The sequence below is a fragment of the Rhinolophus sinicus genome, chromosome 4 (assembly GCF_057876585.1).
Source record: "Rhinolophus sinicus isolate RSI-liver-muscle chromosome 4, RSI-T2T, whole genome shotgun sequence".
Lineage (NCBI taxonomy): Eukaryota > Metazoa > Chordata > Mammalia > Chiroptera > Rhinolophidae > Rhinolophus > Rhinolophus sinicus.
In genome coordinates this window covers 112,754,999-112,772,485 of record NC_142504.1, presented here as the reverse complement: position 1 = coordinate 112,772,485, position 17,487 = coordinate 112,754,999, and the positions used below count along the sequence as shown (strand labels likewise).

The following is a 17,487-nucleotide window of genomic DNA, read 5'->3' as shown; positions in this document are numbered from 1 at the left end:
CGTCATTGTGGAGCTATAGCTTTTCCTGTGCAGGGAGACACTTGGAGACTAAATATCTATTTCTCATCAACCTTCTTTCACTAGTTTTAACTTCCATTCACGATTCTTGTGTGAAACAATTATTATAGAATGATTGTCAAATGGTGATTTTCTAATTCCATTGTTTCTTCTATATTTATTACATTTTACTGTAAGGAAGAGCTTTCTGTTCTTCCCCCTTTATTTATTTATTCACTCTTTAAATTTACACTAGTATGGACTCAAGAAAACTTAGTTTGTTTCATGAGTTAGAATCTGTTTTCTATTATTATTTATTTCCATGTTCAGATTGTTCCAGATTTAGCGAGGAGGAGCCATCGTGCAGACGTGTGTCCTTGTAGCATGTCTTCATCAGTCGTGGAGCATTTCCTTGCTGTCTGGCATAGCAGGGTGTCCTGGACGGCCCCAGTCCCAGCCTGGATCAGACGTTTTCTCACAGCCCTGATTTCTCTCAGTGCAGATGGTCCGGAATGAGAGCTGGGGCCTAGAAATGCTCATTGTGCTGGGGTCACTGTGTCCATGCACTCCCACTGGCCTCGGCTTCGAACTGTCTGCATGTGTGTGTGTCTGTGTTGACTCATTTATGGTGATACATCATTTTCACGTTTGATGTGATAATTACCAATGAATATTTTTCACCTTTTGATGTGTTCATCGTGAATCATCATGAGTATTGATTTCACAAAACAATAAATACTTGGTGTCTGAGAAGCAATATCATTTTAACTACATTCGTAATTTGTATGTAGTTAAGGATTTTTTCTGTAACTAGTGTCATTTTCCCCCTATGTCTGGATTACATTACAGCATTTAAAAACTTGGTTACATTATCAAAGTATTTCTTTTTTGTTCTTGAAATATTAATTTATTCTTCTTAAATGTAATTTTCATTTTGCTTCTAGTGTCTTTTGAATCATAAGCTAATGGCTATATTAGTACTCTGACACTAGGAGTAAAATACATGTTTGAAAATTAACATTATAGCTTATTGCATCCTTGAGAACAATATTTTAAAATTAATTGGAGTGTTCTATGACCTACTTAATTTGCTGTTTTCTTTGCAAATTTGTAATGATTTGAAGAGTTTCCTTTCTTTGTACACTGTCCTCCTCAGCTCTCCCTGGCAGTTTTGTGGGTGATCTGGCAGCCGCAGCACTCACCTGAGGGCAAAGCTGGTAAGGATGGAGACATCTTGAGACAGTAATTAGACCATGCTTATTTCCCCACTACACTGGGAGACAGCCCCTTCCATTCCTGACAGTTGCGGAGTGGAGCCTGGCATGGGCGTGGAGGACTTCATTGTTCCGGCCCTTGGACCATTAGTCATCTGTGCAAAGCTTGAGTCAGACCATCTTTTGTGCATATGCTGGGCTCGGCTGCGCTGCCATAAGTCAGGCTCTGGTGCTAATAGGCTGTTGCCAGTAGGAAGCTTGGGCATGTGGAGAGTGGGGATCCAGGTTTCATGCTTAGTTAAAAGAAATCAAATAAAAAATAAATAATAGATAATGGTTATGCAGTATGTACATAGTCCAGATCATGTGGTTTTCTTGGAGAAGTTGAAAATATTTTGAATGGATTTTCTGAATTTTTAAAAGAAATTATTTTTTTTGAGTAATAAATACATATGGTTACAAAAGCTCATATAGCTTATAATGAAATTCACTACCCCTCTGCATTCACAGAGACGGATTTTGATTCTTCAGTATGTTTGCAATAATATGTTTGCTCCTTTACTGTGTCCATACGTCGTATTTATCTCGTTTAAACAATGTCCTGCCAATATCGTTGTTACCTTTCTTAGTTTCTCCACTGGTCATCCCTGCTGTTTCTGCTCATGTTCTCTGGGGATCTTATCTCTTGGCTCTTCGTTTACAAGATAAGATGTGGCTAAGCTGTTGCTATCCTTTCATCATATCTCCTCCCCTCTCTGCTCATCTTTGCCAGTTTTATTCTTACTTTTACTTTGCGAAGGCTGAGTACATTCACATTCTCTTCCGCAGCCTCCATTTATCTACAGAGAGGTTGATTCTAAAAAGTGAAAACCAGCAGTTCCCTACAGAGCCATTTGGTGGGCTGCGTTACACTGTTATTTCTGCTTCCTGGACCTTGAGCCCTCTGGCACGCAGATGGAGAGTCCTGGTATTTATGTGTATACATGAGTATATATGTGCACGCATGCATGCGTGTGTGTGTATTAAAAATTTTAATTTGGGTGATTTTTTTCCCTTAGAGTTTCTATTTATTTTTTCTTGCATTCTTAATCCATATTCTATCTCAAGCTTTTCTAAGCCCTAAAGCATCCTTTCTCTTTAGTTAGAATTTCATTTCCTAGTAATCATTCTCAAAATAAGTGTATTTCTACCTTAAAACAAATGCAGGAGTGATAAGCTTCTGGAGTTCTTGCATATTTGAAAATGTATTCAACTTCAGTGAATTGATAGTTTGGGCCAGTTACCAGGTATTAGATTGAAATTGTTCCTTATGAGAATTTTGCTTCATTGTCTTCTTTCTGTCCTGCTGCTGAGAAGTTGGATACCTATCTGCTTCTTACCTCTTCATGGCTCACTTTTTCTTTTGCCATATTGTCTTTCTCTATGATGTTCTAGAATTTTATGATTATGTGCCAGTCTTCATTTCTCTTGCTTGACATTCATTAAGCTCATTAACTTAAAAGATGGATTTTAGACGACAGTGGGTTTGCATCCCCTGTCCTTTTAGCAGATGGTGTAACCATCAGCCTTTGCAGGCCTTTGTGGAATAAAGAATCAGCAGATTTAAGAGCTTTTGAAGAGCTTGTTTTTGACAGTTTACATTCCTTCATCTATTTTTCTTAAACCCTTGTGAATTTTGGACTGTGGCTGTAACTCATCCAGAAAGCAATTCTATAGACAATTTTGCAAATGTAAAAGTTCTGAATAATTTCATATAATCTATGTAATAAAATATTTTCACATTCTTCTAGGCATATTATGAAATATATTTAGAAAACTAGTGTTGCACTACTTTGTTTCACAATCTTATTTTATTGATTTTCTGAGGTTTGTTCGGTAGTGGGAGGTAAGCTAGTAAACTTAGCGGAAAGATTTATAATTCTCATCTTGTGGTGAATTCCTTCCCTGAATTATAACAAGGAGGGCTTGAATTTGTGGTGTTCGGCAACTATTGCGAATCTCTTGTGTGTTTGACATGTTTTATACGTTTAGGGATGTTGTAAGTGGCTGTAAAGATAGGATGTTTTGAAGCTGTGACTGTTAGAATTGCTCGGAGGTTGTGCATGGCTTACTTCATCCTGGGTAATTAGCTAAGGTGATGCAGGAAAGGGCCCCGCTGCCTGGAACATAATAATTGGGAGCACGCAACCCTGTTCTCCTGTCCTTCTCTCTGTTTCACCTGCTTCTTCTAGACCTCAGCATTGAAAGTTACACAGTGACTATCACGTGCTGGCTGCCCGGGAAATAGTCTTATTTCTTCTTAAATATGTAAATTCCTCTACTTATAAGGAGTGCGCTCACAGTATTGGATAGGTTTATTAGAACAGAACAGTAACATTCAAAACCATTAAAGGTATTTAATATTAATTTTAATGATAGTATCTTTGAAAAGAGGGTTAACGGAAATAATCGTATTAATGTAATTCTACCTTTAACTTGTAAATTATTTTATCTTCCTGGATAGTAAGTCTTTCCTTGGTGACGAGGAGGCATGAAAGTAGAGACACATACACAAATCTGACAGTTAATGATAAATTTTGAATATGTTTTGATCATACCTTTCCTGTTGGCACTTAGATTTCTGTTTTCTGTCTTTCACTTTTCTCTCCCTTATGATCTGTCTTAAAATCTTTATTTTCCAAGAAATAGAAATATTTATAAGTATTTGGGATTATTTGCAAACTTGAAACTAATCCTGTTGCTTGACTTTTTAACCATTGGATAGTCCAAGAAAAGTAGTGACTAGCAGTGCAAAAAGTTATTTGAAGAAAAGTACAAAGAGGTTAAAATTGAGTAATGGCAGATTCTTTTCAACCTCCTGGTGGAAAGTGTGTGATGTGCATGCATTGTGGGCGTTTCCTTTGCAGAGTTCATTTGGTGGGAAGTTAAGTGACAGACAGACTTGGATATTGATGAGCCTTTACATCTTATCTAGCTTGTTGATAGGTATAAAAATACTTCTGAATATAATTACTTAGACTACAATATTTCAGATATTTTAATACTTATTGTTCTGTGTAGGTTACAAAATATTGCTTTTATTGTGTTTGTGGCTCAAGTATGTAATTACTTGTTTAAAAGCTGTACCATTTCATAGAAAAATTTAAAACTAAATGGCCCCTCGGGAGACAGATCAGCCTCTGCCTTGAGTGGACTTTTAGGCTCAAAGCCCTAGGGTCCTGTGAGATAATGCCCTCATCAGGCTGCTGCCAGTGTAGAGGCCGGAGGCAGGTGAAGGGGGTCTGGGGGCTTTGGAGCTCCCATGGGTCTTTGCGAGGAAATTCCGTCATGAATCACCGTGTCTCTCTTTTTCTTCCTCCTTCCTATAGGGCCCCTGCGTGCATGACGAGGACTCTGGCCTGTCGCTCGTGGGAAAACCCGCCCTTCAGGCGCTTTTCTATCACTGCCGTTTTTATGAACATTTGAATCAGATGGTAAAACATTGTTACCTGGGACGGTATACATTTGATTTGAGTTGTTCTGCTCTTAATGCAACTTCAGAAGGCAGTGATTTAAATGGTAAGTACATTATATTTACATTTCAAAAAGATGTAACATTTTTTTAAACAGTTAAAGAGACCCATGTGTTTGTTACAAAATATTTGAAAAATAGTGGCAAGTGCGTAGGACAAGCGTTCAGTCCTAGTCCCACTACCCAGAGGTTACCTTGGCTGACTCAGGTGTATTTTCTTCCAGTCTTCGTTCTCTGTGTAGCTTTTGTTTGTTTTGCATAATTGTGTTCACATCTTACGTACATTTTCACTAAACATTGCCTAAGCACTTTTCTAGGTTATAAATTCTTCATGGAAACCATTTTTGAAATCATATAAATGTTTCATAAGTTATTTCATGCCCTTCAGCAAAGTTCTATAGTTTTGTTCTCTATTATTATCTTGAACTTTGGGAAGGTTCCTCCTAGGCAATCAAGAATGAGAGAATGAGACCTTTTCCTACTAAATTTTCTAATTGTTTTGCTAATGAAAAGTTGTTTGTATTTGTCATGTTACTCATTTGTCAAAATATCTTGCTGAAACCTTTTAATTTCTATTTTGGAGTCCCTTGGATTTCCCAAGTATGAGATCTTAGCACATATAATAATAATTATGTCTTATAATAATTGATAATAATTTAATAAAAATAAATTGAATTTTAAAATTAATTTTTAAAGTAATTATTAAAATCTTGATGTTATTTCACACTTACAGAAAAAGCACAAGAATAGTACAGAGAATTCCCATATGTTCACATTTTACTATTTTTGCCCCTCCGTGCCATGTGTATGTATGCATATGTGTATGTGTGTATAAATAAAGTTTATTTATGTGCACATATCTGTATGTATATATTTTTGTGAACTGTTAAAGAGTAAATTGCAGACATTAAATTCCTTTACTTTGAAATATGTAAGTGTAAATTTCTAATTCACTTTTCTCCTTACTTCTTGGAGGAAAATGACATTTGATAAACTGTTTGAACATTCTGAATAACTGCCCCTATTAGGAAAGGGACCCATTTAATCGTTTGTCTGCGTTATTCAGAGCATGAACCAACAGCATTGAAATCTGCTGTGAGCTTGTTAGAAATGCACATTTATGGCCCCTACGCTGGTTTGGGGGAAATGAATTTCTGGGAATAGGACCCAGGAACTGTTTTCACAAGCTGTGTGGTTCTCATGCACGTTAGTGTTTGGGGGCTGATGCTCTTGAAGAATTGCGTAAGAGTAAGCTAAAGCACAGTCAACTAATTGTCATTAAACTTTTTGTGAAACAAATTTTATATATGAATTAAGAAAATAAAAATTAGCAAACCTCTTGCCGTAGTTCTTAATTGGTTTCAAGTAATGAGTGTTTTTTCTGTTAATGTTACAGTACCCAGGAGACTATTCATGCTGACAGTTTTCCTGTTGTCACAGGTTTAGATGACTCATTCAAGTTTTGGAGGGCTCCATCGAGGATGTCCAATCAAGATCCAGCTCCAAGTTCCCTCTCCACCTCGGAGACAATGGTACTTCCAAAGAATTCATAGTGCTTCATGGTGAATCTGACAGTTTCAGTCCACACAGTGGAGAGATGAGAATGGACAGGAAGCCTAAGGTCCGCTGATAATGGCTGTGATCTACTTCAAGTGCTGTCTGCAGAACTAGGGCCTCCCTTGCTGGTACCGTCAACCAAATATCCTTTCAGACGGGTTTTCAACCTCGTCCCTACCTTTTTGGATAGACTCAACAGTTAAAAATGTTTATCAGTAGTAGTAGAAGAAGAAAACAGATCTCATGTGGTTAATGTTTGATTACCCTGAAATTTTACTTAAGGACAAGGCACTTTGGAGAAAGTTCCCATTTCAGTGATTCCACTATGGTACCGATGCACACGCTTCTAATTCTACAGCATCAGATAGGAAGCTCTTGATTATGTGAAACACCTGAAATTTATGTGTCTCTGCTTGTCTTTTTTTCTCCTTTTTCTTTTCATTCATAAGTTACTTTGTTCTGAAAAGTTTGAGACACTGAGTATTTGTAAATTATAACTGATACCTGGTTTCATTCGTTTTACAAGGTATAAAATCGTTCCTTCTCAACTGGGAAACATTACTCAAGTGTGAAGTGTTTTTGGAACATTGTTACTGTGTTGTAGAAGCTATTAGGAAGGCACCCCTGCTTCCAGGAGCAAAAATAGAGGAGAATAAAGAATATACAGCCGTTAATTAGACGCACTTACTACAGCTTCTCAAGAGGCTGGTACTTTTTGCTACAGTTCTAAGAGTCTTTATTTTTTTCTAGACTCAGAAGAGTTTTTGAACATTCTAAATAAATACAATGTTTTATTTTGAGTGCTTGAAACTTTATTTGGAAAGATAGAATCATTACTCCAGTTCCACTAGATGTCATGCTTTCCTTTCCAAGCTAGAAACAGTATATATCTTTGTCTCAGTAAGAGAAATAATGATATGATTAAGTGCAGAAAGGAATGCTGGTTATTTAGTTCACAGAAGGACAGTATTAACATATGCTTAAAAGTAATTCTTGGATTACCTTGTTTGTTTAAGGGGCTATTGACTAACCTGGAAATCTTTACATTCTTCAATTCTTTGCTTATAGTAGGCACTCAGGAGAAAGCAATTGCTGTAATTAACTCCAAGCTATCTTAGCTATTTTGTAGATATCAAGTTGTATTTATCCTATACAAGAAGACTGAAGTACAAAAAGAAAAAGCAAACAGAACTTTTGTATTTCTTTATAATAATATATAAATATTATAGATGAGGATACTAGATTTTCCAAGAAAAACTTTGGAAATGTTATTTCTTGTAATCATTATTAAAATAGAAGCACCTCTATTAATGTAGATGTCTTTAATTTGTGTTAGGATGTCACATACACTTTTAGAAATATACTAATGAAATCTGGTTTTTTTTTTGGAATTGTTATATATATAGTTTTATGTAAGATTTATTTTTTGTAGTTCCTCAAAAGAGTAGTATTATCTATTAGAATTTTTATAGTCAACTCTTTTTTTTCTTTTTTTTTGGATTCCAAACAGAGTAGTTTTGGCAGTGGTGGCTTCACCAAATTCACCAAATTGGTGACTTTTAGTTACAAAAGTAGTCTAATTACACCAGTTCTACTAATTGTCAATGTTTTCCTTTTTGTGCCAGAGATACTATGTACCTTTGTCCCAACAGGAGAAAAATGTAGAGAATTTATTTATTATACCAGTATTACTTCTAACCTCAACTGTCAGTACCCAGACCAACTAAACTTTCTCAGGTATAAGAAAATGTTGAAATTACAAATTGAGCTATCAGTTGAGTGGATGTAAGTTTCCTAATGCACTCATCTGTTTATTTATATAATTATTTTGTGTATCTCTTAGAATTGAGAAAAGATGCAATTTGTTGAGTGGTTTGTTTGTTTTTCTATTTTGTCTTTCCAAGGAAAGCATTATGTTTTGATTTGCGTCCTGTCATCCCTTGTGCTGGATCATTATCCATTCTCTGCTGCAGATGCCACCATAGGGACTTTAATGGTCTATCTAATGAATATTGTTCAGTTGTTTGGCAAGCTCGGCATGGATTGCCACTGGTATGTTTTGTCAATTACAAATAGAGTAAGGAGTGTCATTGTCACCTTGGGGGCATTGCCCTTATAAAGAAGCTCTTCAGAGGCCTCCATTCAACCGAATCTCTCCTTCCCCAGTAGGGTCAGGCATTAGTTGTTTTCCTCCTGAAATCTCATTTCCGGTTCTCAGAACCCCCAGACTAGTTTATGCCCAGCACATACCAGTGTGCAGTGACAGCTCTGTGACCAAAATGTGGTCTTTTAAAAAATACATTAAGAGAGAACAAAGGAAGAAAATAAGGATTTGTACTATGGAAAAAGGTAGGGTACAAATCTACTCACATACTTAAAACATGGCAAAATATAGGGTATGAAAAGTTTCTGAGGGATTTGAGATGGGGATCAGCCAGGAGAGCTGTCTGTTTTTGGATATGAAGAGGTAAGCTATAATGGCTATAAAGACCTAAAGATATTTCAGCAGAGTAACATGGCATGAAACATTACAATGGACACTTGATTGGTGGTAGCTGAAAGTTTGTTATAGAATGGAGAGTAGGTTGAGGACAGTTACAGCAAGGATGGATCTAAGAGGCTTTTACAAGGGAAAGTAGTTTTTTGTTGTTTGGTTTTTTGTTTTCTTTATTAGTTTCAGGTGTACAAAACAATGCAATAGACATTTCACCCCTCACAAAGTGATAATCTCCCATCCCCCAATCTATTGCCCTCTGACATCGTATATGTCTATTAAAATTCCATTGGCTCTATTATTCCCTATGCTGTACTCAGTATCCTGTGACTGTATATAATAAATTATAGTTGACATTCAATATTATTCAACCTCAGCTTCAGGAGTACAGTGCAGTGGTCAGAAATCTACACCGTCCCTGAAGTGGCCTCCCTAATAAGACATGTGCCCATCTGACACCCTACAAAATCTTTGCAACATTATTGGTTATATTCCCCAGATGGTTACTAGAAGGGAAGAGTGTGGGGATGAGGGAGAAGGGGAAGGGATTAGACAGCATACATTGGTAACTACAATATTGCCGTGGGGATATGAAAGGGAAAGTAGTTTTGACGTAGGGGTCAGCGATAGGGCCTGCACAGACCTCTGGTGTGGTGACCCCAGGAAATCCTGGGGAGATGGCAGTTTGCATGAGAATGGAGAGAGAGAAAGACAATGATGTATTTGTTTAAATAAATTTCAACTGCCTACAGATTACCTGGGATCTAAGAACCTGCGTATTTTAGTTAAAAGGAACATCAAGTGAGATTCTAGTTCCTAAGTGTTGGTAATACAGGCCCGTGGGCTGTAGTACAGTGAAAATTCACAAGTGATTTGGTTTTGGTATGAAACCTCAATGTCAAGTCTATTAATAAAGCTTAGGTATTGATGTTTCGTGATACCTCAATTTTTTTTTTTCTAATATAATTTTTTTGTATGTGACATTAGAATGAATATGACGGCAGATAATAGGATATTATTCTGTTCCATGTGCATAGCACATGCTATTTTATAAATATTATTTAAAAAATTATTAGAAGGAGCAAATAATATATTTTTTTTTTGTTTTTTTCTGTATTTGGTACTCACTTTGGTAAGTGTGAAGCTTTCCAAACTGAGTTACTATAGATTGATAGCAGTTTCTGTCAAGTGCAAAGATTTAAAGAAGCCTACCAAAACATTTTGAACTAGATTTCAACAATAATATTCTGCAGGAACTGTAACTGAAGTAAAATGGGTTTGAGTCTCATTATATATTTGTACTAAAATATACTTTCTTAATTTGGATAAAAATCAATCGTTTCATATAGTAAATGTTAATGTGTGGAGAGAGCCGGCATCTTGGCCATTAGAGCTCAGATGACAACACGCGCTGCTTTGCTGTGACCTTCAGCCCCTGTGACCTGCCACAGATGGGTTCAGTCCAACCTGCACCATTTGAGGGCGGTGCCCTGTCACACATGGAGAAACCGTGTCTTAGAGCACTTCCTGTGTGGCCTGAGATCACAAAGCCAATAGGGGTGGGATAGGACCAGCACTAGGAAACGCGTTCTCTTAAGTTAGTGCAGTACAGCTGAGGGACCCAGGGCAGCGTCCCGGTCATAAACGGCTGCCTGTGAGTAAGCGATCTTAGCCTTAGGCAGGCGAGAAGCTTCTGTCATCATCTGCTCCTTCCTTCAGTGGTGTTTTTCTGAGCTTGTTTTAAATTTTATAGTGTACACAATCTAATTTGAATCATGAATCTGTACACCTAAAGTGATTTGAACTTCTTGTTACAATTTGGTTACAATTAAGGATTATAAGTTGTGAAGCATACCTAAAATCCCCTAGAAACTTCTTATACCTTCTTTTTGCTATGTGTTAAAAATGTGAGTAGATTTTATTCTTTTTTTTTTTATACCACAAATCCTCATTTTCTTCCTTTGTTCTCTTTTAATTAAAAAAAAAAAAATCAAACAGCCTGTTTAGGCACCAATACTGTTTCTGATGAAAGAGGATGGAAGGTATTATAAAATCATTCTGACAAATAAAATATGCAACTCCTAAATTAACTTTCAAAATACTTTAAAGTATCTAGTGAACTCTTTTGTTTCTGCAAGGCAGAATACAAAGAAAATTATCTCTGAACATTTGATGTAGTTTGTTTAGATGAAAGAAAAAAAATTTTAAACTCAAATTCTACTTTGATGTGGTAAATGACTTTGCTACTTCCCGCTATTTCAAAGCAACTCTTAAAATTATAACTGCATATTTTACAATGAAGCATGATTTAGAAAGCTTCTTTAGTTATCAAATCTATAAACACATTGACAAAAAGGTTATCTTTTTTAGTTTTTATGAGCAAAATTGGAGTCTGTTTTAAGATAGTAGCTTGAAGTAATGTCAGTATCAATCTATCTGCACTAACAGGCTTTTTTTTTGCCTTCTGTAATGCCAGGAGGTATTGATAAGGCTCAGTGTTATTTGTCTGATCAAGGGAACATAAATTGAAAATCTCAGGATGTGTCCTGTGACATATGTGAAAGTGAGGGAAAAATCTAGATTGCGGTTTTGCTCTGGGTCCGTTTTGATGAGTAGAGCAGGTGATAGAACAGGACTTAGACTCATTGTTACAGAAGGACAACCGTCGCCCCGCACACGGGGCTTCGTACTTTCTGTGGGGTAGAGAGCAAATGAGAATGTGTATTCTCCGCTGTGGGGAAGAGAAGGGATGACTGAACGTGCTCAGTTTGCTCTTAAACAGCCAACCCCACGTCCTCCACCTGGTAATGAGGCTGGAACTCAGTCTCGCTGAAGTTTCTCCACGGAAGGAGGAGACTGGGGGGAAAGAAGCATGTCCTCTCGAACAAGGCTGGCCAGCATTCTGCAGGCGTGTCTGAGGGCCTCCTTTGATTGGAGGAAGTTTGTGCTGTCACGATTACAGCCCTGGTCTCAGAATCCTAATTAGAGTTTACATTTGGGCAGGTCCCTTACTTGTCGTCCTTACCTCTAAATGAGGACGTGGACTGGATCAGGTCTTGTCTACCTGTGGCTTTGGACACTCATTTGAACCTCCGCCTTCCAGCAGTTAATACTTGAATTTCAAAATTGACTAGTTGTTACCTGGATTTCAAGGTGACAAGTAACAGATTTACAAATTAATGCGTATTGTTAAATATAATTAAATACATATCCACTGAAGATTATTTTCAGGCAAACAAGGATTTGAGCATAGAACTAGAGTTCAGTTTAATATTTTTGTCTTATTAAAATATACTAATATAGCAAATTAAAAAATATGGATGGCTCGTAGAAATATAAATCACACATAATCAATTTTTAAAACAATACATTACTATATAAAGAAGTCCTTCCGTTATCTCAACCATGTGGGGTAGGTTGTAATACAACTATTAGGTGCTTTCTAGAATCCTATCTTCTAAATTTGTGTATCCCTTCAGTGGACTGTAAAGGGAAATCACAACTTTTCTTAATGCTTGACCTTCGGTCACGAATCACAACTTTGCTTTCTTCTGACAAGCCAGGTTTCTCATGGGCCCTTAAACACTTCTCTTCCTGCTTTAGATGCTGTCTCTGTTTTTATCAGTAGTGAAGACTGCTCATGTGTTTGTCATTTGAAAGGATGCTCCCTGAAAAGATAAAGGATTCCAGCCTCATTGTCTTAAATTTTCTTATACAAGCAAAGGAGCTTGGGTGGCAGGAGCAAAGTATATTAGTGAGCTCCTGCAGAGCTTGTGCTAGCCATCTGGGTGTATGATTGTAAAATTATCTGCATGTCTGTTGGCTGCTATATATATATATATATATAGCCAATATATATATTTATAGATCTCTTATAGCCAATCATAAGCAAATATAATTAAAAAAGAAAATTTTAGTTTTTTTTCTATTATGTGGATCTAATATTATATAAAATAAGGCATATATAATACATTCCTGCTTATGAGTTATTTATTTAGACCGAAATTTATCTAGGTTTAGTTTTTAGATGAGTTTATATACTTAGCTTACTTTTTTGGCTACACTTTCCTATCACTTATTTCTTGTTATTGTAGCGTGTACTTTAAGCGGTGAGAGATGATTATAATAGACCTTAAGCTGAAAGAGGGGATTTGAAAAGCTGTCTATTAATTTCATCTCCCATTTTCTTGAAATTTATATTCTTTTTACTATCAGAAACTACAAATGAAAATAACCTTGGTTTTTGCTTTCATTCTATTATATCAATCTAAGATACCCTACTTTAAGTATTGGGATAAATATGCAATCTATACAAATATTATGCGCAGTATAGTATCTGAGTTTGTGTGGGATTGATTCAAAAGTTCACTTGACAGCCCCTGCTGTGGCACCCGCTGACCTGGACCTTACCCAGGTGTGGGAAGTTCATGCCATCTCAGAGAAAACAAACTGATGGTAAGAAAGAGAGTGATATCGCCCCTCTAGATAAGGTATTTTTTCACAGAGGAGGTGCCCAACCCATCAGTTTGGGTTTTTGCAGTTTTAGGAGCCCACACAGTCTGCTCATCTATAAACCTGTAGCGAGACTGTGTTTGCCTTCTACAGAATTTCTGTTGTGTTATATGTTTTTTAAAATGTTGCATTCTGCAGTGTCAGCATATTGCTTATTTTTTTAAACACTTCTTTTGCGATATGGGGAGAAGTAGAGAAACATTTTTTAATAGTGCTGTTAATTTTTTCAAAGGCACTATTAAAATTTGTGTTTGCTGTTTGAAACTTTAAAAAACTCTTATTAGGCGTCATGAAATGCAAGAAATTTATCCAAAGAAAATGAAAACATTAGCTTGAAAAGATATCTGCACCCCCATGTTTATTGCAGCATTACTTACAATAGCCAAGATATGAAAACAACCTAAGTGTCCATCGAGGAATTAATGGATAAAGAAAATGTAATATATACATACGATGGAATGTGATTCAGCCCTAAAAAATGAAATCTTGCCATCTGCAACAACATGGATAGACCGAGAGGATATTATGCTGAGTGAAATAAGTCAGACAAAGACAAATACCATGTGATGTCTCTTATTTGTGGAGCCTAAAAATGAATGAATGAATGAATGAATGAATAAACTAATAAGCTCATAAAAAATAAAATGAAAAATATCTCAAGGACACAGTGAATGATAGTTAAAAGTAGTATATTTTAGTTATTCAACATTTGGGTAATAAAATAGGCCTTATTGGGACCTTAATATCCTTAGTGGGTTTCAAGTTAGAACGTCACTCCTTTGAGTTACTGCTTTACATAAACTTAACATATCCTATAAGAAGAAGTAGAAAATGCCATTCAAAAACTATTATAACTATCAAGATATGGGATGTTTTCCAGTTAGACTAACGGGTGTGGTTTTGTTATAAACCTGTTCAGGGATATCTTTCTTGTGTATGTATTAGTTGTGTTTCATTTTCCATGTAACACTGAGTGATTGTTGTGAGTAAAGTAATTGTTTTGCTGATCCGTAGGTGACGCCTTCATCCGGGAGTGCAGAGTTTTCACCCCTTGCGCCCTCAGCAGCACCTCGCCCTGAAGTCTCGCATGACCAGTTTGTGGCTCAAGGTATTCTTTTAGGAGACGTTTTTCTTTCAAAACGGAAAATGACAAGTCGGTCCAGACAGATATTTTGAAAGAACAAAATTAAATAAGTCACAGACTAAAATGTCTAGATAAGAACAAAATGAAATGTCATGGAACATGATAGAATAAATTAGAATAAATATATCAGAAAGTAACAAAACAAATCCTCTTAACTAATAAACAGGAATTTGGCCCGCAGATAAGTGACCTGATTGCCATATGGTTCTTTATCAGTTAAGCATAGATATTTGGTGTTTGAATTGGGGCACTGATGGATATTAGTTAACTTCATTTTCTCCCCTTTTGGGAAAACACTTCAATTTACCATGGTAGTCCACTTGAAACTGAAGAGAATTTGGTCCTGAGTATTTTTCAAAAGCTATGCTTCCATTTTAAAGTACACAGAACGTATTGAGTATTTATTTTATTACAAATACATGATGAGTCGTGTAGGATTTATTTTTATTAATGGCAGTATATAAATTTTACACTTTGCATTAGGGACTGCTGTATTAGGGACTGCTTCCAACTCTATTATGCTTACACCCACACAAACACACACATACACCCCCCCCCACACACACACACACACACTTGTATTTGAAGGTTACAACATAGTATTCAATTCCTAACTGTAAGGAATAGACTATCTAAAAAGAACATAATTTTAAACACTGAAGTATAAGCATCTACAGAGAAAGTGCTTTCTAAAACTTCAGAAATACTTGCTTCATTAAGTCTTTACTCTGAATTTTCATTACAATATTCCATACCTTCCTAAACAATGTCCCATTTTGGTTTTTAGTAATTTACATTGACAATATGCAGAAGTATTTAATTGTGAAAGTACTTACTCCATTCTCTTAAGAACAAAAGGAGCAAACTCAGATTGTTTAAATAGCTGCAGACACGGCGCATGAAATGAAATTTGGTAACAAATTTCAGGAACATTTATCTCTAGAGGTATGTTACATTATTCTTTTTTGAACAGCTTTATTGAGATATAACTCACCACACAACTCACCCATTTAAGGGTAAAAACCAATTCATTAGTTTTTAGAGTTGCGCAACCACCACCACAATCAGTGTTAGAACATTTCATCACCCCAAAACGAAACCCTGTACCCTAATTAGTAGTCACTCCTCGTCCACCCCATTCTCCTCAGCCCTAAGCAATCACTAATCTACTTTTCCTCTTTATAGATTTGACTGTTTTGGACATTTTGTATGAATGGAATCATACATTCTTTTGTGGCTGGCTCTTTCACTTTACATGTTTTCAAGATTCATCCATGTTGTAGCATATAGCAGTACTTCATTTCTTTTTATTGCTAAATAATATTCCACTGCATGGATGGACCGCATGTTATTTACCCATTCATCAGTGATGGACATTTGGATTTTTTTTTTTTTTTACTTTTTGGCTATTATGAATAATTTATGAATATCTATGTACAGATTTTTGTGTATATACACTTCTGTGGGGTTTTTTGTTTTTATTACTCTTGAATTTATTTTATTGTCAAGGATTATACTTAGAATGTATATTTATGCACAGTTTTACTGATTATCATTTTATTGTGTGTATTTGATTAAAAAAAAAAGACTTTTAGTCTTTTTGTTGAACCTGCCAAACGTCTTTGAACAGTGCTGGAAAGCGTTAAATATATGCTGTCGATGAGCCTTAAGGCTAGCGTGAGTTTGTTGTCTTGTGAGACGTCTTTCTGAATTCTCTCTCTTTACAGTAACATTTAGATGGAATTATTTTTGGTGATAATGAGATTTTAGTTCTCTCTGCTGGAACATCTAGCAGGCTTTCCCAGGGAAGCTGGTTACTCCTTTCTCATCTTATTCCGTTAATTCTTGATTAACTCGGGAATCATCACGTCCCAAAGCGATTTAAAACAGGATAAGAAGAATTTTCTCTCGCATGTACATTAGGGCCACTTTAGACATCCAACTTTTCATTTTGAAATTTAGTTTCTAACTTTTATAAAAGAAAAATTCCTTTATAAGAGAACCTTTCACAGGGTTTCTCATGATCTATAAAGCTACATTTGATTTACAAAGTTGAATCATTACAAAATAAAAATGTTAGTATATCTGAATACTATACATAGAAGTAACTGGGATCATTCTCTCCAGATAAAATATAAAAATTATATTGAATGTATTGAATGACTTTGAATTTCCTCAATGCTGTGCTCTTCCCCCTTTACTGGTATTCTTTCCTTCTACGTGGTTGCCCTAGAAATGCTGAAGACATGTAATACATATTGTGTGAATAGTATTTACATTTTTTCCTTAAAACCATTTGAACTACTTCTGTGGAATTACCTAAATTGGACTTTCCCAGTTTAATTTGGTTTCAAATATCAACTCTTTCTTGACAATATATATCCCAATGTGCCCCCCCCCACCAAGGTAATTCATTAATTACAGAGGGAAAGTGATCATTTACAATGGAGAAGCGTAGTAGACAGCACAGGAATCAGATGGTCAAGGTGACCACCACCAGCAGTGGGACAGATAGAGCTGATCATGTGGAGACACCAAACGTCACACGTTCTACAAAGCAACTGGCCTGTGTTCTTCACAGAATATCAGGGTGCTGAACGACAAAGCAAGTGTGAGGAACCTTCCAGTTTAGAACCCATAGAGACAGGGCAGCATGATGCAAAGTGTGATCCTGAATTGGAGCCAAACAAGAAAGAGACCTTTTTTGCTTTGCTATAAAGGGCAGTAGTGGGACAATATCCAGCATTTGGAAAAGGTCCATAGATTAGATAAGGCCACTGCATCCGTGTTAATTGCCTAGTTTTGGTAATTGTACTGTGATTATAAAAGACAGTCCCTATTTAGGAGATTAACTTAGGGTAAAAGGGGCATTAAACTGCAACTTACAAATAGTTCATAAGAAGGTAGGTAGGTAGCTAAAATGGGGTAAAATACTAATATTTCGGGATCTGGGTGAAGATATGTGGGAATTCTTTGTACTTTTTGTAAGTCACAATTTATTCAAAATACAATATTTCTTTAAAAGAGACGTGAGGAGTGAGGGTCATGAAGGAAGGTC

General features: G+C 36.1%; 1 protein-coding gene across 7 annotated transcripts in view; it reads left to right on the top strand.

Moving 5' to 3' along the window:
• The window catches only part of RTTN (rotatin), a 126,627-nt gene that overhangs the window by 68,544 nt on the left and 40,596 nt on the right, over window positions 1-17,487 (top strand). For all 7 annotated transcript variants that reach the window (XR_012498707.2, XR_012498705.2, XR_012498702.2 and 4 more), the window contains 3 exons: window positions 4,580-4,769; window positions 6,163-6,254; window positions 14,300-14,393. Coding sequence is in view for 2 of the 7 variants with exons in the window: in XM_074339859.2 (XP_074195960.2) it covers window positions 4,580-4,769; window positions 6,163-6,254; window positions 14,300-14,393 (376 nt within the window). In the remaining 5 variants the exon portion in view is untranslated. The remainder of the gene's footprint in view (window positions 1-4,579; window positions 4,770-6,162; window positions 6,255-14,299; window positions 14,394-17,487) is intronic.